The sequence below is a fragment of the Coccinella septempunctata genome, chromosome 4, assembly GCF_907165205.1.
Source record: "Coccinella septempunctata chromosome 4, icCocSept1.1, whole genome shotgun sequence".
Taxonomy (NCBI): Eukaryota; Metazoa; Arthropoda; class Insecta; order Coleoptera; family Coccinellidae; genus Coccinella; species Coccinella septempunctata.
The window spans coordinates 26,889,317-26,910,683 of NC_058192.1; the positions used below are offsets into that span (position 1 = coordinate 26,889,317).

General features: G+C 35.9%; 1 protein-coding gene across 2 annotated transcripts in view; it reads right to left on the reverse strand.

Annotated features, from left to right (window-relative positions):
- Positions 1–21,367, reverse strand: part of LOC123310964 (glycine--tRNA ligase) — a 35,688-nt gene that overhangs the window by 9,710 nt on the left and 4,611 nt on the right. Inside the window, exons 3-17 of one of the 2 annotated variants that reach the window (XM_044894690.1) lie at positions 20,917–21,216; positions 13,687–13,852; positions 13,490–13,635; positions 13,340–13,437; positions 6,834–7,048; positions 5,382–5,546; positions 5,132–5,282; positions 3,806–3,970; positions 3,564–3,751; positions 3,109–3,500; positions 2,862–3,027; positions 2,658–2,803; positions 2,504–2,601; positions 411–625; positions 188–352 (exon numbers count right to left, since the gene is read on the reverse strand). In XM_044894690.1, coding sequence (XP_044750625.1) covers positions 188–352; positions 411–625; positions 2,504–2,601; positions 2,658–2,803; positions 2,862–3,027; positions 3,109–3,500; positions 3,564–3,751; positions 3,806–3,970; positions 5,132–5,282; positions 5,382–5,546; positions 6,834–7,048; positions 13,340–13,437; positions 13,490–13,635; positions 13,687–13,852; positions 20,917–21,216 — 2,776 coding nt within the window. The remainder of the gene's footprint in view (positions 1–187; positions 353–410; positions 626–2,503; positions 2,602–2,657; positions 2,804–2,861; positions 3,028–3,108; positions 3,501–3,563; positions 3,752–3,805; positions 3,971–5,131; positions 5,283–5,381; positions 5,547–6,833; positions 7,049–13,339; positions 13,438–13,489; positions 13,636–13,686; positions 13,853–20,916; positions 21,217–21,367) is intronic. The other variant, XM_044894691.1, reaches the window with a different exon arrangement.

Genomic DNA, 21,367 nt, shown 5'->3' on the forward strand with positions numbered 1-21,367 from the left:
AAACCAAAAATGGAAAATCTTACCTTGAAAATACAATTGTTGATTAAGACAGCCGAAAGGTACAACGAGAACAAATGATAAATACGTTTTCAATAAAAGTTTTTGCGACTATTTATGATATTGACAAGAGTTTTTGAACTATTCTATGGTTTGAGAAATATATTGGATGAATTTTTTTCCCACTTACATAACTAGTGAGGCATTCTGCAACCCAGCAATCAGTTGCATAATGAGCTCGTTCATTGTCCATGTGTTGTCTGAACCTCAATCTCTCAGGAATTATTCCACATTTGACGAGGAATATTTGGGTTCGTGCCATAAAGTATCCAATAGTACCATTAGCAACTAAACCCTTCAACAAGAAAATTTTCATGATTATATTAACCATTTCAATTCCAATTTTTACATACCTCTTCGACTGCTTCTGCAATTTTTTTACTTTCAGCAGGTTTTCCTTGTTTTTGATGAGTAATAGGATAAACTATTATTTCAGTGTTCTTGATAGAATCAAACTTCGGATGTTCTTTTTCTATAGGGTCCATAAAATGTACAATTTCTGCAGTTGTGAATTCTTTAACCCTCAGAATCTCCGATTTCGGAGATATTTCATTACGGAATACTTTGCCTGAAATTAATTGTATTTTATGCAGAATGACAAAAACAAAAGCTAATATGTGTGCGTGAAGTTGTTCCAGCACTTTTCGAAATTCGATTTTATTTTTGTGCTGAATCTGCTAGGTTTGTGATGTATTGGATCATTGTAAAATTGCATACGGTTTTAAGATATTCCACAAAATCTGTCATACGGACCAGGACAGCATTCTTTTAAAATACGGGTTTTAACGGCTTAAATAGATGTGCTATGCATGCACTGAGTGCTGCCGTTCGAATTTCTGCGTACGCCCTTTAAATTTCCTGGAATATCGAAATTGAAGAAAAAAGTCAGCTCTGCAGTTACATATGCATTTTCGGTAGAATTCATTGTCCAGTTGCAAACCCAAGAATCTCTGCCGTATTCTTGCGAGAATTTTGTTACAAACGGGCTTAAAACATGAGTGGATGAATTTGGTTCGTAAATATTTTTCAACTTTTCTTTCAGATGGTGGAAATGTCAAAAATGCTAATGATTCGAGATAATGGAGAAGTTATAATCTGACAATAAAAATGGCCATAAAGGTCTCAAAAATAAGTTTTTTTTCGAATTATCTCCTCTCCTGGGCTTCAAATTTTGTTTGCATTCTTGGTGGAAGTTGCAGAGCATAACATTTTCTTAAATTTCGCCCGATTCATTTTTTTCCGTTCGAACGTTTCTGAGATTTATATTAATGTACCATTAGACTGGGATTCTACATTGACCTTGCCCTTTCACATGTATGGCTAAGCTCCCCGCCCTCATCACCCTCTAGCTCGAAAACGGTTGAGAGCATGCAAAATTGATTCAGACAAAAGTTGTATAGAATTTTATTATCTACATCTTTCATAATGAATAGAAAAACGATTAGAGGGGCAGAAATAGAGATATTCAAAACATTTCGAACTATTCCGTACGATCATCCCCACCACGCAAACCGTCAGTTTGCGTGTATACATTTTCTTAATCTGAAACGGTCGAGTATGTAGACCTACGATTTTTTTTTTACATCTTTGGCAACGTGCAGTTGCTTTCCGAACCGCTTAACGTGCATACATCATAAAACCTTTTTTTCTTTCTCCGCTGTAAACGCCTGTACTGTATGTTATCTAAAATTCCTGATTTTTCTACTATTCAAATGAGGACATAATATGAAACAAACAGTTTAAGATTATTAAAACTAAACGAGTTTATTGAATCATACCTATCAAAATGTATTATTTCAACTTCGGCGAAGATAATGTAAATATAGCTAACTACGAAATTATGGCATTTAGGTATAGAGAACATTAAATGAGAAGTTTTCAGTATTCCTTATATCTGACAATATTGTAAAAACCACTATAATTTTTAAAAATAGTTCGATCCGTTTCCGAAATAATTGAAACGTTCCATACTTAAAACTTACACGGTATTAATCTATGTTACAGCATTTTTAACAAAAAAATATTTGTTTGAGAGAAAATGAATTAATTCTATAAATTTTCAACCGCTGTATGTTTTCAACAAGAAAAAAAAGTGCTGGGACAAAGATTTTTCAATTTCCAATTTCTCAGAAAAATCCAAAGAATTTTCATGCAAATATTCACGGCACAAGTCAGCACAAATTTTTCCACATTTTTGACAAGAAGAAACAAAAGTGCTGGACTAGCTTTTTCCTCATTTTCGAAATTCGTGGAAATTACCGACACAACTCAATAGATAATTGACACAATTTATTTAAGCCGTTAAAACTGCATTTCTGGAAAAATGTTGGTCTGAACTATTTTATATATTTTGTGAAATACCTTGATAACCATAAGGAATAAAGAAAAAATTTCAAATCCTTACTCTGTTCCCTAGAATATTATTCATTGCTTGACAAATTCTTACCTATCTGAGCTGCAGCAAATGGAAGTTTTCCTTGATTGAATTCTAATAATCTCTTGAAATTTACAAAGATACCTTGAGCTGTTTCCGGACGTAAAAATCTAAAACACTCATTAACGTACACTCAATGTTGATTAGCTTGAATTTCGGGTATTACCCTTTAATCAATCCAGATGGTCCAATCTGAGTTGCAAACATCAGATTAGTTTCGACCGGTTCAGAGAGCTGGTTGCCAGTTGAGGGACTCCTGATGTCGAGTTTTTTCAAGATATTGGCTATCTCTTCTCTGTTCATACCTCGGATCTACAGCAAAATATATAGATGTGTAAAAAACATTTATAGTGAATTAAGGAGAATATACCTTGCGAATGATATCTTCATATTCAGTTTTAGTTTCTGATGATGTTTTTTCATTCAGACAAAGTTGTTCAAGACTTTGTTTCACCAAATGGTCCACTCTGAAGTATTCGTCGTTCCCTAAATCTTGTACCATCACATCGTTGAATTCATCCACGTGACCAGATGCTCTGAAATCAATGATGGGTATTTATTTTCTTCAAAAATTTCTCTGAAGATATTCTGAAGATTCTCTGCAAATATTTACTCACTTGAGTACTGGCTCGAGTGTTAATATAGATGAATCGATTTCTAGCATCTGTTCTTCCATAACAAAATGATTCTTCCAATTTTCTAGCAAATTAGATTTTATGCCACAACCCATAGGCCCAAAGTCATATTTGCCATTGAAAACATCATATATCTCAAACGATGGATTATAAAAGAATCTCTGTTTTAACAAATCATCCAATTTATTTTTATCCATTGAATTGTTTGATGCAGAACTGGCAAATTTCGGTACATTATCGGGTTTAGATTCAATCAAATTTTTATCTACTGTGACTTCGAACGCTTGAGGTCCATTTGAGTACATCTTAACAACATTTTCCCAATTATCTTTGTTGAATGATAAGTTGTGAACAACAGTAGCTACTTCGTCAAGCTAAAATTTCGAGAAAATTTATCAAATGATGTTTGTTTTACTCTTTTTATCTAAATTTCCCACCAATATTCGTATCTGATTCATAGAATCTCTTTCCCTCAATGTTACAGAATGTGGTTCTTTGAGTGTATCGAAATCAATTGTTATGCCGTAAGGAATAGCAATTTCATCTGTCCTAGCATATCTTCGTCCTATAGATCCAGAACTGTCATCTACCTTGTGCGAGACATTAACTTTTGTGAGAGCAGCAGCTAAACATTAAATTAAAATCAACATAGAATTTTTCAAATATTGTTACAGCTTACATAACAATTTAATGAACGGTTCGAATTCATCGTTTCGACTCAATGGTAGAACACTGCATTTCACTGGAGCCACAATAGCTGGCAATGCGAAATAAGTACGTTGTTCATCGTTTTCGCGCATTTTGAAGTTGTGTTCAAATATCGCATACATAATTCTTCCAATTCCTGAAAATCAAAATAATTTTATTATTGGTGGCGGGGATTTTTTATCGTAGAACAAAAAAAAATGTTGTTGATCAACTTCGCCCACCATCCAACTCAAACCCTCAGTAGTTTAAATCAAATTTTCCAGACAAAAACAGCAATTTTCCTGCATTTGTTTGGATTTGCTTTGCACAAGCAATTCAAAGGGTGGATCGTTAGATGGTTGGAAATGTGCGCTTTCGGTCAATACCATTCACTTCGTGGTCTCTGATACAACATCCCAGTGTATCTGCTACCGGCCAAACCCGATTTCACGCGAAATTATGTTTAATTATTAATCGAGTAAATGATATTGTTGAGATAAATTCACCAGAATAAAGCGAAACCAAATTCTTACTCATACAGAATCCCCGACAATAAATATGTAGAATGAGATTAGTTTAATCGACAATATTAGTGCTGGCAAAATGAAATAAGGATGATAGAAAACAATTAAGAACAAAATTCCGTATCAACAGTTTCTGGAACCGATTTACCTACTTATAGCAAATAAATGGTTGAATGGATGGACACCCCTTATTATTTCCACATAAACAACTCTGCAAAATTATTCAATACCACTTGTAATCTGACTCAATGAATGTAATACTTTGCGTACGTTGAAAGAAATATTTATTGGATGTGCTAGTAACTTTTTCTGAGAAATTGCTTTTTTCTTACAAACTTACAATATATAGGTTAGGTTAGAAATTGCTTTTTTCTTACAAACTTACGATATATAGGTTAATGGCATAAATATTCACACGGAAACATGAATTGATTCAGGGAAAGAACACCAACATGCAAAATTTCACAGCCCATTTGGGTACGAATTTTTCTAAACGCGAGTTATCTGTAGCAACAAGTATTCAGTGAGGAGTAGCGTTGGATCATATGTATATGACCAATCATCTGAAAGTGACTTCATTTCTTTGAATCGGGTTGTTTCTCTTGGTAAATTGATAGGTACTCAATGACATAAAATTTGTATGACATCAGTTGGAGTATTTATTGGAGGAATGATATGCAATGCGGTGAAGAAATACCTAATTGAATTGAACGTTATCAAACTCCATGTAATATCATAATTTTAATATTGAGAAAGAATTGAATAAATTTAGTCAGATATAATGTACTACTCACCAAATGAAGGTTCTATAACACTTGGAGTAAATTCAATAATATCTCTGAACGGTTGATTTCTTACGGCTGTTAATTTCACTTTGGTGGCAGCAGTGTGTTGAGTGAGATCATATGCGGATCTATCAGCACAACCAACACATTCAATCCATCCCTTAAAATGACAATAAATATGAAAATCAATGATATTATAAATCTAAAACACTGTGCGAATGACTATTATAACCATATGAAATTATTCAAATCTGCTTACATAACTTGTCAGACATTCAGCATCCCAGCAATCACATGCATAATGAGCCATTTCATTATTCATATGTTGTCTAAACCGCAATCTTTTTGGATCTACACCACATCTGATGAGGAATGCTTGTATTCTGGCCATGAAGTAACCGAGTGTACTATTGGCTACCAAACCCTAAAAAAGTTGTATTCGGAAGAAAATTTCCACTATTAAGCACAAGAAAAAAATTAGGCCTCACTAACTTATGGAAACATACATATGGAAATATGTACAAGTCAAGAATTAAAACATATATAAAACTCAAGAAATAATTAAGTTGATTTATTGTCTGCCAATAATAATTCACGAAAATTATTGAATTCTGAAAAAGTTATTACCCTCAGTACCCCCTGTAGATGCGCCCCTAGTTGTTCCGTTTCGTATTCTCATGTTTTTTTTTTGTAAAATTTTGAAACGAATCGATTACAAAACTTGTCTGCCACTGGGAACAGCTATCTAAGTTCTTTATGAATTTTCTCGAAAAAAAAAAAAAAAAACAATGTCCTACTCCGAAAGCCCTCATATGAGTCATATGCACATTTTGCACAGAATCGGACCATGTTCTGAAAAGTGGTCCGCCATCTTGAAGCCGCGATTTTCAATTCATCTTCGTACAATGCCTTCTAAGAAGCTGGATTAATTTGTTTATCAGGCCAAGAGTGAGAATTCGAGAACATATTCAACAGCTTAGCTAGTTGGAAAATGTTGAATAGGCTAATGCGAGGCTGGTGATACGAATGAATGATACGGTGAATACGATAGTGAATTGTCGGGTATGGAATCAAGAAGGCCGCACACGAGACCTAGAGTTACAAGTGTCAGAAAAACGATCCCATTTCAGGATCGCCGCCTTAGGCCTTTAAATCCTCGGGAACGCTTCACATTCACAGGTTCAACTGCGAACCAATAGTTTGAAGAGCATGGCATGTTTGTAATAAATTCCTTAATACTGGGTGTTCCGTTTTAGTCACTTAGTATTTTTGCTTCCATGGAGAAGTTTATGAACATAACCGGACTATCTACTTTCAGCTTCTTACTAATGTGAAATTCAGGTTAAGGTATTGAGTATGAAGTGTAAAACTTGAAAGCAGCTATGAAATAACTTTTGGAAAGTTCTTGCAGAGTTTAGGTGTCTTCTGTTCAATAGTTTTTAAGATGCAATGTATAAATGAAGTTATCCGACGCGTTGGGAACCTATACCTACTTTGAAAAAAATGTTCTGTTTTCGGAAATTAAAGGGTGTTTACGGATGGCAAAAAAGACATAATTGAATTTGACCACGAATTCATCATCAATGGAGAAATTTCATTTTGGAAAAATAATAACGAACGTGCTCCTAGGAGCAATCGCGAAAAGTCTACTTATAATCAAGGCAAAACTGATAGGAGCTATTCAAAAGTTGCGAAATGTTTCAAAGTCTACCTCATCCACTGCCTTTCCGATAGTTTTCTTCTCGGCAGCTTTACCGTCCATTTGATTGCAGGCGGAATACAAGATCAGTTCAGTGTCTCTGACGGAATTGAACTTGGGGTGTTTCTTGTTTTCAGGATCAACGAAATGTTCGATTTCTGCCATTGTAAATTCCCTTACACGTATCAAACCAGATCTAGGTGATATTTCATTTCTGAATGCATGACCTGAAAATAATTTTTGCATCAATTTTCACTATTCATTCAATATAAATTAAATGTTCAGGGCTTAAAACTATAGTAAAGTTGCTCCTTGTTTAAGCGGGCCACCTAGTTGCAGCCGAAGCAGGTGGTATGGTCAAAGGTTCCTCTTTGGTATGGTACAGGGTACGGCAGATTGGATTGACGAGTTTCGAAGGTCGTAGCGCGGGCTGCGGTGGGGGTAGGTAGGTGGGGTAGGTGCGGAACGGCTTTTTGAGTTCCTTAGGGTCTGTAGCAAAGATTATAGAGCGACTTCACTTTCGGTAGCGCCACCTGGTGTTCAATTGTGTTACTAAGATGCTAAGAATGGTTAAAATATTTATTCGACGGCATTTGGAGAAACATAATTTGACTTTTTTAAGATTTGAAGAAACATGGCCGTTTTGTTTTGTTTCTCTTCCCGCTCGTCGTTTATTTAGCTCATTTTAGTCGTTTATTATTAAAGTTTTTTGTGTATTTTCTTGGGGAAAACTTTAAAAACAAAGAAAAATATCTTTGTTCAAAAGGTCGTATGGAAACTATTGTATGGTGAGAAACTGTGGAAACTGTAGTACAAAAGATTCTCCGAATATAAGTTTTTTGAATTTACCATAAAAATGGGAACGTAAGTATTGAAACTCGTACAATGTGACTCTGATATTGATTGATTTTTATTTTCAGTACTCTGAAGTGAATAGGATTTTCAGTATGTCAAGACATTGACTTGGTGAACTGCAGTAAAAAAGTTTCTCCTGGAATAAGTAGAGTCATTATAGATTCTCTGAGGTTGCATCTCCCAAATACTGAGCAGAAAAAGTAAGTAAGTGGTGGGACAAGCTGAGGATGGTACTTGAGAAACCAACAGGTCGAATTTGGGAATAATTTTTAACTATAAATCTGATTTTCTCAAAACCAAATAAAATGCACTTACTCCTAGGCTCTTACACACCGTTTTGTGAAAAATGAGCCCTCTTCTATATTTTTAATTTGGACTGCTGTTGGGGCAAATGTCTCGCAAACTTTTTGATTCATTAATTAAATGCCTCCCCGCTTCAGAAAGTCAGACATTCAACAATTCAGACACTACAATTTTATACATTAGAATAGATACACGTATTTCAATTCATCAATGAATTTTATCATTTATAGCGGGATATATGTATTATTATGTTGATATGCAATTCATGTTATTAGTGAAGTTATTCGCATTTTTGAGTTGACTTGTTATTCTTACATATCTTTACCGACATACAGATTACACCTATGTAAATTTGTTTTTAATTGTGGTTCTGAGAATTCTGTAACTAATATGTAAAATAATTCTTGAAATATGTTGTACCGAATATTTGTTCATATTAATTTCTGATAAAAATTGTAAAATATCAACTGATTTTATTGACTGAAAAAAAAATTATTGTGTAGAAATAACACCTTTGATATATAACATTCACCATGTTCTGTTGTGTCCTATATTCAGAGCTCAATTATTTATGTACAGGGTGTTTTCAAAGGTGAATTATATTCACCAATTGTACCAATCAAATTTTTCTATATATTTCAAATAAAAAGTATAGCAAATCTAACACAGTATTTCATTAATATTAATTGATTCACAACAATGTGTAGATGAAAAAACAAAAGGCCTATTTTTGTTTTGTCGCTCAGGATGTTTTTTCTGGTTTCGACCAAGTCTATACTCGAATTCAATAAAAGGAATAGAATTGGAATTTCGCGCCCTTTTATTGAGGAATAAAATTCGAATTTCGCGCCCTTCAATTATGAAATAGAAAACTGTTATTTAACAGTTTGACAGTACGATTTCAGCGCCATCTGATTGTCAATTGTGTGCAACACAGGCCAAAACGTAGTCGGTTTTTAGTACTAGCGATATGAGGCTGTTTCCTATCTTCTTAACTCTATAATCTTTGGTCTGTAGTTTTAGCATTGGCGTTGGCACGTTTTACGAAAATAACCGTTCTATGATCGCGGCCACCTTTGCGGAAATCCATGAAAGACCACTCCATCCCTAAAGTACAGTTTGGTGTGCTGTGTTTCAATTCGAAATGCCCTTATTTGGAAGAGGGGGGCAATGTCACCGTCACAATTCCCAGCATCACATTTCGATGTTGGAAACTTTCCTAAAGCCTGAAATGTGCTGAAGAACACGATCCGGGCGAAATCTGGTTCGAGCAAGATAGGGCTACAGCCCACATCTCGAAGTTCATCAGTTGTTTCAAGACAGATGTTTCAGGGGCCACTGATCTCACTGAGTAGGGACGTGGGGGGGCAGCGCGCTTACGTGTTTTCAGAATCTGCGAATTTCTAACCTTAAAGATAAGGGCTTCCACACACCCTCAAGTAGGGAATAACCGAAGAAATCCAGGCCATACCTCTCGCTATATGCCGAAAAGTGATCAAAAACTTCCGAATTCGACTTCATCAGTGTATCGCTGCTGACGGCCGTCATCTTATCGATGTGGTTTTCTAAACTTGGGAAAAAAACTATATTACCAACTGATTAAATAAAACAGTTCTCCTCCAAATTTAACAATTTTTTTAAACTCGTTAATCTGCTCTCTCGCACTCTGTGCAACCATTTGTAGACGATATGTTGGAGGTTAACCCAGAACAATCGGTTACATCTTGGTCAAACTTATAATAATAGGGCCAATTTCATTGAACGATGATTTTGAATTCAGATTAAACGAACGGTTTAACCGCACTTTAAGCCGTAAAAGAATGATATAAACACAAATAAAAATTCGAGAAGAGTATTTTTGTTATTGATGAATGCACTGCTCGAAAATTGAAGTGGATAATTTGCGTACATGTAATAGTTGGGGAGCCCACGATGCTCAATCGGGATTTACTCGAGCGTCGTGAAGACCTAGTAGATTTTGAAGATTAGATGGTAGAAATAAAAGAACGTTCTATGACCTTCTAATCTCTACTCATTTTTTAATTCATCATAAAAGTTGTAGATAATAAAATTCTATACAACTTTTGTCTGAAGAAATTTTACATACTTTTAATCGTTTTCGAACTAGAGGGTGATGAGGGCGATTAGCTTAGCCATATATGCGAAAGAGCAAGGAGGTAGAATCCCAGTCTAATGTACATTTATCGTCCCATATCTTAAAAACGTTTGAATGTAGAAAAAAATTTCTTCCGAAGAAATTATTAAGCTCTACAACTTCTATAATGGATGCAAAAACGCCCAGGTAACGAGATAATTCAAAAACACTGATTTTTGTGACCTTTGTTGTTTCGGCTTGCTGGAACTGTCGGATTATATTCTTTCCGTTAGTCTTGAATCATTAGCTTCAGAACAAGAAAACATATTTATTACGCTTAAATCACACACCACATAACGTGGTGCTTAATCTGACACGTTCGAGTTTTTACAATGTGTTTCTTATACCATTATATCACGGTGTCTTAAACAAAAACCTCCATATAAAATTCTAATTTTTTGTATAGGTACTTTACAGGGTTCAAGGTATCTCCTCTTATATTAATCTGGTATCAATCAAGGTATCTCCTCTTATATTAATCTGATACGCTCGAGTAAATCCCAAATTTCCTCAATACCAATGTATTGAGTCGGCCTTCTAAACAGTAAGTAAGTCTGCTTTAGAGTGACAATATAGTAAATGAACGAAACATTCTACCTGATAAGAGTCTGTAATGGAAGGAACCTTTTTTTAACGTCCTACGACCTTGAAATTAAGGTTTAATATCGTTTGTGGCCATCTCGAGCTCTTCGTAGTGCCCTTCCTCTATTCGGCACTGTGCCAATGAGGTTCTCACTGAGAATTTTTGGAAGCTTTGGCGAGCTGTTGTAATGTCTACGGCGTATTTGCTGTGATATTGCAGACCAGACATGTTCAATACAATTTTGGTGTGGAGAGGCAGCGCGCCACTGCATTCGGTTAAGGACATATATTTCTATACAGTCGTTGACAATTCTGGACCGTTGTTGATGAAGCGGGTGCCCGGCTGATCTTCTTGCCGTCGAATCAAAGCTGCAACCTATTCCGGATTTTTGACCAAAAAATATCCCACCAGTAGCTTGACGGAATGAGCAATTGCGTCATGCAGTTAAGCATATTAGCCGATCTTGTGTAGTAGCTCTTGCTCTTCCACTCTCATGAGTATATGCAGTAGTTTCTCTGTACTATAGCGATTCCACGCTCTACCAACTACTTTGAGAACACCCGAGACGGTTAGCAACTTCTTGTAGGAAGGCTTTTAAACGCATGACAATTAATCCACAATTGATATTATACAACACCAGATGTGCTATCATTATGCACCTACGGACCACAAAGGAAAATAAAGTGTGATGAGGACCATTTCTGTATGTATGTGATACGCAAACATACGCTAATGCCCCTTCCTCCTACTAACCGTCCAGCCCCTTACGAACGCCGGTATTAGTAGGTAGCTCAGGTCAGGTAGTAGACAGCTTGGCCGGCAAACTTGAGTTTCAAAAAATTCAATATTAAAGATATACAGGGTGTTTCATGAGTCGTTGGCCATAGCCTAATGGTGAATGCAGGTCATCCAGGTCTTTCAGAAAACATGCTTGTTTTGTATCCTAAGTCTATTACTATCGGCGATACGGGGTGAATAATGCATATTGGCCTAAATTTGCGATAGCCATAACTCTGGACGGCAAGGTCAGATTTTGATCAACTTTTATGGGTTTGTTCACTTCAGAATGCTGTTTCAAACGGCGCATGAAATATTTTCAGGGCAGTACATACCTTACAGTAATTTCGTTATTGACATGAAAAACAACATCCAATTTTCACTTCGCATGGCACACTTGTCACAAGGGAATAGGAGCCGGACGAATTCATATTTTATGTCATTTTTTCGAAATGCGGTTCTGTTTTTATTCTTCGGTGATAGTAGTTATTGTCAAAGGACAATAACTACTAGATTACTATCACGACAAAGGTCGTGATTCTGAATTACTTCAAATTCTGTTCAATTCTTCTTCATCTTAAACCCCCAGCACATACTGCGTGTTCGTAAAAAATTGTTTGAAAGTATGCAAGGTCGAGCTGTGAATTTTTTTTAAATTACATATTGAATTTACATACATATGATGTAAAACTATCTTGGAAAATATAATCCGTAAGTATATTTGCTTCATAGAACACATAAAATTTATTCTTCAACAATGAAAATTTACTATCATAAGTGATGTTCAAAATGGAGTTCTTCCATCTCTTCCTAGCTCTTGAAATCAGATTATTTATTGCTCTTCTCATCATATCGGGATTTTGTTTAACTTCTGCACAGGCTTCTTCTATCCTCTGCCGCAAATGCTCCCGTGAATTTAGAAGTGTCTGTCACTTTTTCACGCACACTCAGTAGGAACTGAGGGTTTAAAATGAAACAGAGCTGAACAGAATTTTGAAAATTTTTAATTCTCGACCGAAGACAATGAATAATATCACCAAAGAAATAATAACAGGACCGTATTTCGAAAAAATGATATAAAATATTAATTCGTCCGGTTCGAATTCTTTTGTGACAAGTGTGCCATGCAAAGTGAAAACTGAATTCCTTAAAATGGGTTATGTAGTTTTTTATGGTAATAACGAAATTTCTGTAAGGGAAGTGAGAAATATAGATTTTGGAGCTTGAGTGAAAAATCAGGATATTCTGAGTATTGCCCTGAAAATATTAATATTTCATAAACCGTTTGGAAGAGCTTTCTGAAGTGAACAAACCCATAAAGTTTGATCGAAATTGGACCTTGCATTCCAGAGTTACGGCTTTCGCAAATTTAGGCTAATATTCAAGAATCACCGCGTATCTCCGAAACTAATAGCCTTATGATACAAAACAAGCAAGTTTTCTGAAAGGCCTGGATGACCTGCATTCACCATTGTGCTATGGCCAACGACTCATGAAACACCCTGTATATATTAATTTTCATGAAGGATTATTTTCTTCCAGTGAAGTGATATATATAAATAGACAAATGTTACGATCTAAATAGAACCAACCAAGCAACATTACTCGGAGTATCAACAGATAGATCATCCGCCTTAGTATATGGAGGATTAATTTTTGTGTGTGATTATTTAAAATGAAGGAGCAGAAATTGTACTACTAACTATAGATTTTCAAGAAGGTTGCGTTGCACTGCAACCTTGAAACCTATTGTGCCCAATATATAGGATAGAACGTAATAGTAATTCAGATTGAAGTGAAAATGTTTTATGACTATCTAATTCGGATTAACTATGAAATATTTACCTATTTGCGCTGCTGCAAATGGAAGTTTTCCCTCATTGAATTCTAACAAATTCTTGAAATTAACGAAGATACCCTGGGCCGTTTCTGGTCTTAGAAACCTAAAAATATTATTGAGTAAGTTAGTTGTATATCCAATATTCCACAGCTTACTCTTTGGTCTGACCTGAAGGACCAGTTTGGGTGGAAAACATCAGATTAAATTCGATGGGCTCAGTGAGGTCATTACCAGTCAATGGACTCTTAATATTGAATTCTTTCAGCAATTCAGCCATTTCATCTTTATTCATACCATCAAGCTAAAAAAATACTTTCTGAAAAGGAAAGAATGGAAATTAATATACTGGTACCTTCACTACGATATCTTCACAATGCTCCTTCAACTGCGATGATGTCTTTTTATCAGCACACACAAGTTCAAGGTGTGCTTTTATTAAGTGATCCAATCTGAAGCATTCACCGGTTTTCAGATCTTTCACCATGAGATCAGCAAATCTATCCACGTGACCTGAAGCTCTAAAATACAGAGAGTTTTGAATGCTGGCAAATGTGGGAGTCAAAGAAAGTTTTTTTTTTTCTAACTACCTACATTAACATTTTATACTTCATACATTCTACTCATTCAAATATAATTCAAGAATTATAAGTTGATTTGCGACTCTTTCTTTCGGAATGAAACCTTTTGAGTGCATAAGTCCTGAAGTTCTGAAGAGTTGACTCAAAATAATCTTTCCAGTATGTATTTTTTTATCCAAAAAAAACGTACATAAAATAAGGCATACTGTACAAGGAGCGCAGAGGCTCGCCTCATCTAACCATACTTGTCTTCTGGATGTGAGGGCTAATGAGATGTGGGATATGAAAATAGGTGAGACTTCGTAGTCCGATAGAAAGAAAGCTATGTATGATGGAGCGAAATTATGCTATAAATGATTCTTAGTGCACATGAAAAAGAAACGAAATTATGACTGAAGAGCGATGTTGAAATATGAATAATGAGATGTCCTATAATGATATCCTAAATTTATTATGTGTTTCTGCATCATAGAACGAGCCGCCTCTAGGTATTGCTATAGCTATAGCAATACTTGAATTGCCAGACGTTGCCGTTGTTGCTAGTACCTATATATTGAGATCCCGAAATGAATACATAAATTATTGATAACGAGGTGAGATATTTTAGAATTATAGGATTTTACAACCGTGGATAAATTAAAATATTTCACTGGCATATTATGGCTATTATCACTTGAATGATTCACCTAACTCGACATCATCTCGTTATCCGTGTGAATATAAGCCATCATAATGGGCCATATGCATAAAGAAGTAGTAAATGCTTTTATCTCAGTTTATCGAAATGACCTTATATATTTTATTAGCATGCTCTATCCAGTTCTGGATAGGTGGTTATTCTGTAAAGTCTAAGCTGCATGTTAATTTTTAACGTATGTTAATAGTCGCACATATTAACAAATCAGGTTATTCTGTAAAAAGGAAATTAACTCGTATGAAGTTATCTACACTGCGCAAAAAAAATTAACGCACATTCTGAAAATCTCAATTTTAATGAAAGTTAACTCTACATTGACTTTATAACTTATTTTTCATGTTCTCTCGGGAAAGTTTTGAACAAGACACATTAAATGGAAGAACAATTCGGGATTTCACCGAATATTATGTGAAAGAAGAGAAATGAACAATTTTCAAAATACTGAAATGCTGATAAGTGATTTAATACTTGGTATTTCCACCCCTTGCTTTAATTACAGCTCGGGAACGACGGTTCATACTCAAAATGAGTGATCTTAAAATGTTCTGATCTAATCCTTCCCAGATTTCTCCGAGTTGGATTCCTGGGTCATTAAGAGTAGCTGGATGATTTTCTGAACTTCTCAGCCTTCTATTGAAGTTGTTCCAAACCTGCTCATTCGGATTGAGATCTGGACTTCTTGCTGGCCATTCCATTCGAGAGACTTCTTCAAGGTACTCCTGAATGATGCGCGTACGATGGGTTCTGGCATTATCGTCCATAAAAATGAAATTTTTACCAATGTATGGGGCAAATGGCACTACATGCTCTTCAAGAATGTTCCTTATATACTTATCAGCATTCATAGCTCCATTATCAACGACCACTAGGTCTGTGCGAGCAGTCAAAGATATTCCACCCCATACCATAATCGATCCTCCCCCGAAACCAGTAGTATTCAGGAAATTGCACTGAGCATATCTTTCATGTGGACGTCTGTTATACAAGGGAACGTCGATCACAATGGTAGAGGCAGAATCTAGACTCATCTGTGAAGAGAACTCTTTCCCAATCGGCCTCTTCCCAATGGATATGCTCTCTCGCAAAATCCAAACGCGCCCTTCGATAGGATGGGGTAAGAGCTGGGCCTCTTGCCGTGACACGAGGCTAAAATCATATTCTCTGAGGCGATTTCTTATTGTCTGAGTGCTAATTTGCACCTCATGAGTTTGCTCAAGCTGAATTTGAAGGAGGCGAGCGGTTGCAAACCGTTGTCTCAACAAAGAAACTCTCAAGTAACGTTCTTGAATGGCAGTTGTTACCCGTGGTCTACCCTGTCCTGGTCGTCGGACATTCATACCTGTCTCCCTGAATCGCTGCAACATTCTGGACACACTTGTATGGGAAACTCCAAACCTTTCTGCAATTCTTGTGTATGTCCACCCTTCTTCTCGCAAAACTACCGCTTGGGCACATTCCTCTTGGGTCAACTTGCGTGTTTCGCGTTGCATAGCTATCGAGTGTAGAAAATCAAATGAAAGAAAAAGTATTGATCACCAGAATTGATCGAGAAAAACTGATTTTATAATGGTGCCAATACATTCAAAATCTGATAATATCATCTTTTTTTATTCCTGCTGGGAAAAAACATCTGTATTGAAGGAAATCGTTGAAAGTGGATAACATATGCATGCATAATTCTGATAAAAATAATTATCATTGAGAACACCTTCAGTTGTAGAATAAATTTGAGATTTTCATAATGTGCGTAAATTTTTTTGCGCAGTGTATTTTGTGTTTTCATGGCTTGGTTTAAAAACGGCTGAACCGATTTCATTTATTTTTTCTTTGAAACCTTCATCATACTTGATAATCATTCAATTAATTTTAAGTAGGAACTATATGTATACATCGCGATTGAGCTTCGCACTTCTCAATTTACATCATTTTTTGAAGAAGGTAGAACTGGTCAAAATAGAGCGTCCCAGCAAAAATCACCTCTACAAAACTTTCAAAATGACAAAGTTGAACAAAAATTAAAAATGTTTTGTGAGATAGATCCTAATACGACTGACTGCATTATGGCAAAGTAATGGGAAAAAACTTATATCGTGATGATTGACTCAACCATATGGTTTCGATTTTTGGGTGAGAATGAATATGATAACTTAGGATTGCTGAACTTTTCTCATTATTTAGTAATTTAAACGATTTTATGAAATGGCTCATTTTTGAAAGAAAAATACTCAAGGTCAAGTATAAAAAAATAGAGTATTAGTTCAAAATCTCACCAATAAAATCCATCTAAATTATTCATCACTATATAACTTTTTTCATGATGGTCATCACCATCTTCTTCTTGTTCGAACCTTCCAACAATCGTCGTAAAAAAGGGATGAAGTAGGGTAACAATAATAGCATTGTGTTTCCACTCCGAATCGCAAGGTACAAAAATTTTTCGAACTAATCAGATAGACTCGGATGTTCTGAATCATTCATTTCTCAACCATATGTTTAGGTTTTGTTTCGTTTTTCCGAAATATTGTTGAAATTCTAGGGGTTGTAGCTCAGCCTTCGTTAATATTTTATGTAGACAATTTTTTGTGAAATGACGTATTTTGACGACTTCTACCTTCTGTCAAAAAAACCTTACCTTTGAAAACACCCTGTATATGGTAATTTCTATTTGAAATGGCTAATGGGGGATTGTTCTTTTTTTCAGGAGGGTTCCGCCAATCTTTCGATAATAGAAGTTTCTTTTGTTTTATTCTTCGTGAGGATTTTCGTTACTTACAAGCTTATTAATTTTATGATGTTAATCATTCTTGATTATCAATTATTATTACTTTGTGATTTAGTTTTTTCCCTCCCATTTTTCGTAGTTAGCTTTGTTGATTTTCCGCTCATTATATCTCTTGAATTATTCCAAATATATCTTCATCAGCGATTTACACCGAAGCGACAGCGAAGGGGGTTCGAGCAATGTTTTTAAAAAAAGTATAACGTGTAGAATTGCCTCTTTCGAAATGCAATTCAAGACTCATCATCTTTCACTTATAAGAGATGACAACAATTTGATTTGAGTTGGAACTAAAATCCCAATTAGAATTTTCTCTCTAAGAATGTGTGGATCTCTTGAGTTTTCCTCACAATTAAATTTAGTTCAATCACGAATTAATTTCCTAAAATGAAGAATACTTACAGGCACTTTTTGTTTACACGTCTCTTGAAAGTAAATAATTTTGCAGCTCCTTTAGATTTATTCTTCATGTTGCCTACTAGCAATTATCGACCGATCATTGGGAATGGCATTATATTGAGATCGCAAACTCATGGCACCATGAATAATTGTATAGGTGTTTTCTCATCACTTGATATGTACGTATATTTATTCCAAGTGACTTAAAAGTAACGCACAATATCCATATAGATATCTGTTTTCACTATTTCGTAGAAAAATGCTCGATCGAACAGGTAAATTTTCATTTTGAATAATGCAACTTTTCATGTACACTCTACGAAGAGTGAAGAGAAGTTGAGTTTTTTGAACAGCAACTTTTTGTCTCAAAAATGGAAAGGCCTCTAGTTGCTGAGGATGATGATAATGCACGATTTCTTTTTACCTTTTTTCAATCTAGATATGAAACGTTTCAACTCATTGAATTCGAATGTTTACTTTTTTATGTATTCTGTGGTCAGTGACATACATTCATTCATTCATTCATTGCTGTATCCCGTTACCGGGAATGAATCTACAAAAAGAAGAAGAAGAAAAAAAAAAAAAAAAATTCGAACAGACTTATTATATTATTATTATTATAAGTAATTTCTTAGTGCTAGTTGCGACTGTGTGCCCTCCTGTGACTAAAGAGACCCAACCGTGACCTGCAGATCCTTCCACACTCAGGGCATGGATAGTCACCAACCAGATCTGGCCGCCGCTGTATCCTTCTCGATTCTCCATTATATCTGTTTACCAAAGACCTCCACTGTGACCTGTCTAACGCTAGTTGTTCCCAGTTATGGTTGGCATTAACTGATTTTAGGGATTGATGTAGTGTATCCTTAAACCGCTTATACTGGCCTCCTGGTTTCCGGGCTCCCTCAGTGAGTTCGCCGTATAGAGCTACCTTGGGGAGTCTTGTGTCTTGCATCCTCAGAATGTGGCCGCTCCATCTGAGTCGGGCCCTCGTTACTTGAGTCTCAACTGTTGTACAACTCGCGCGCTGCAAGACTTCTGCATTCGAAACTTTGTGGAACCATCTGATGTGCATTATCTGTCTTAGATGACGTTGCTGCGTCTGTTCAAGCTGTTTAATATGTCGCCTGTAGGGAGTCCAGCTTTCGCTTCCGTAAAGAAGCGTTGGGAGGACCACTGCTCTGTAAACAGCTGTCTTGGTCTTCAGATTGAGGTCGTGATTTTGAAACACTCTGTCCTTCAGCTTCCAGAATGCCCGTGATGCCGAATTGATACGGTTGTGTATTTCCGTGTCAAGGTTAGCCCTAGTATTTATGAAGCTTCCCAAGTATTTGAACTGCTCGACCTGTTCTAGAGTTTCATTGTCCAGGCTGATATCTGTTTGAAGGCTTTCTGGCGGACTCACCAGGATTTTGGTCTTATCAATATTGAGTCTAAGGCCTAAAGCTTCGTATATATGTTTATAGGTGTCCATCATTATCTGTAGATCCTCTGAGCTGCTAGCGATGAGTGAACAGTCGTCTGCATATTGAAGTTCCGTGATAAACTTGGTACGGGTTTTTGCTCTGAGGCGCTTCAGGTTAAACAGGCCTCCATCAAATCTGAATCTTATCCCAACACCTCTTACGGGCATGCTCATGTCAGCAATTATCGATACAGCTATCGCGAAAATATTGAACAGTAAAGGCGCTAATACGCAGCCTTGTTTTATTCCAGAGTTGGTTGAGAAATGGTCGGTTGTAGAGCCATTATGCTGTATTCTAGCGGTGTTGTTGGTATGAAGGCTTTTACACACTGCTAGGAATTTTTCGTGACAGTGACATACACTTCAGGAGTGATTAATGTTTCTGAAGTATAATTGAAAACATGACTTCGTCGTAGGGCAACTTCAAAAAAAATCCTCATTCAAGTAATTTATACGTATTTTATTCGGTGAATTGGCAAGTAAATGCAATTCCTACATTAACCCTTTGTGACCGGAATAAATTTTCCTGATATTTTTTCCATCGTGAATCCAACGATATTTCTCAAATATTAAAAAAAAGGATATGTTTGTTTCAGAACTTTTGGATTCATCTTTCACTAACAGTAATAAACAAGCTACATTCGTACTGACAATGAAAGAGAATAAAACTGTTCAGGAAAAGTCACTTTAATTTTTTCATATCTTATGTGGTTAAATACAATTTTTCTATTAGGAGAGCAATAAAAAGGGTATCAGGTTAGCGTTGCCATTTAAAGAACCCAACTTTCGTCCACCCCTCGTAGAGGGTGCAAGACCTGTACTAGCATTTACCTACAGAATAGTATATACCGAAGCTTTTACTTTTTTTGTAGCCTGAGTAAGTCTCTTGGAAACAGTGGCGGCTGGTCTGTGAGGGCTATGGGGCTACAGCCCCCCATACAAGAAATCAATCCTTTTATCAAAGAGATTTTATGCTATTTACCTTCCCATACGATTTTTAATGAAAATATTACATTCCACGATTATTTATATAATTTATTAATGTAAAACTTTCATGCGACTCCTGCAGTTTTGTTTTTGGACAATGCAATCCTTTTATCAAAGAGATTTTATGCTATTTACCTTCCCATACGATTTTTAATGAAAATATTACATTTCACGATTATTTATATAATTTATTAATGGAAAACTTTCATGCGACTCCTGCAGTTTTGTTTTTGGAAATAAGACCCGTTTTGCTACAACTACTCCTACTCAATTTGCTTATGAGTATGGTTCCAATGAAATTCTTTGAGGAAGACAAAAGCGCGTTTGCACGCTCGAGTCATTTGATAAAAAAACTGTTCAATCACGTTCAATCCGACTTTCAGCATTGAACGTGTGAACGCAGAAATAAAGTTCGGACATTAATTCGAAAGCACCAATTTCAAGCTCTCCTGTTTCAAGGAGATACTTCACTCAAGCCAATTAATCCTAGAGCCTATTTTTTGTCCAGGACAGACTTTACATAAGCCAATCGATCTGGCTAGGGAAAATTGCGCTTCTGCGTTCACACTTTCAATCCAGCTTGCACAAACTTCCAGTTTGAGCAAATAGCTTGATCGTGTGATCGGGCCTTTAATCAACGATGAGAAGTACTCCGTTAGGTAGTTTCCTCTACTAACCTGTATGAAGTGTGCCATGGATTGCTATCTAAGAATATACGAATGAAGTGCCAGTATAATTTTTTGCTTTTCTTTATTTCTTTTTTCAAATTTCTTCTTGCCTGCTTATATTCAAGAAAGCATTCCTCAGTATCCTTCCTATTAGATTTGCGTGCTCTTGTCAAGATTCTTCTGAGCCGGACTAACCGTTTACGAAGCCGTCCGAGCTTTGATGTCCACCAACATGCATCTTCCTGACGTGGAAGTATTTCGCATCTTCGACGAGGTGGTGTAGGCACAACAAGATATTTACGAAATTTTCTGAAACCACAACAATCTTTCCTTTGTGGTCATGTTTTAATATAAAAAAGACCCATTCATAACGAACGACATAACAAGTGAACCATTAGTCATTAGTGTGTTTACAAGATTACAATTCAACACGACACATTTTATTCACAGTTATAAAAGG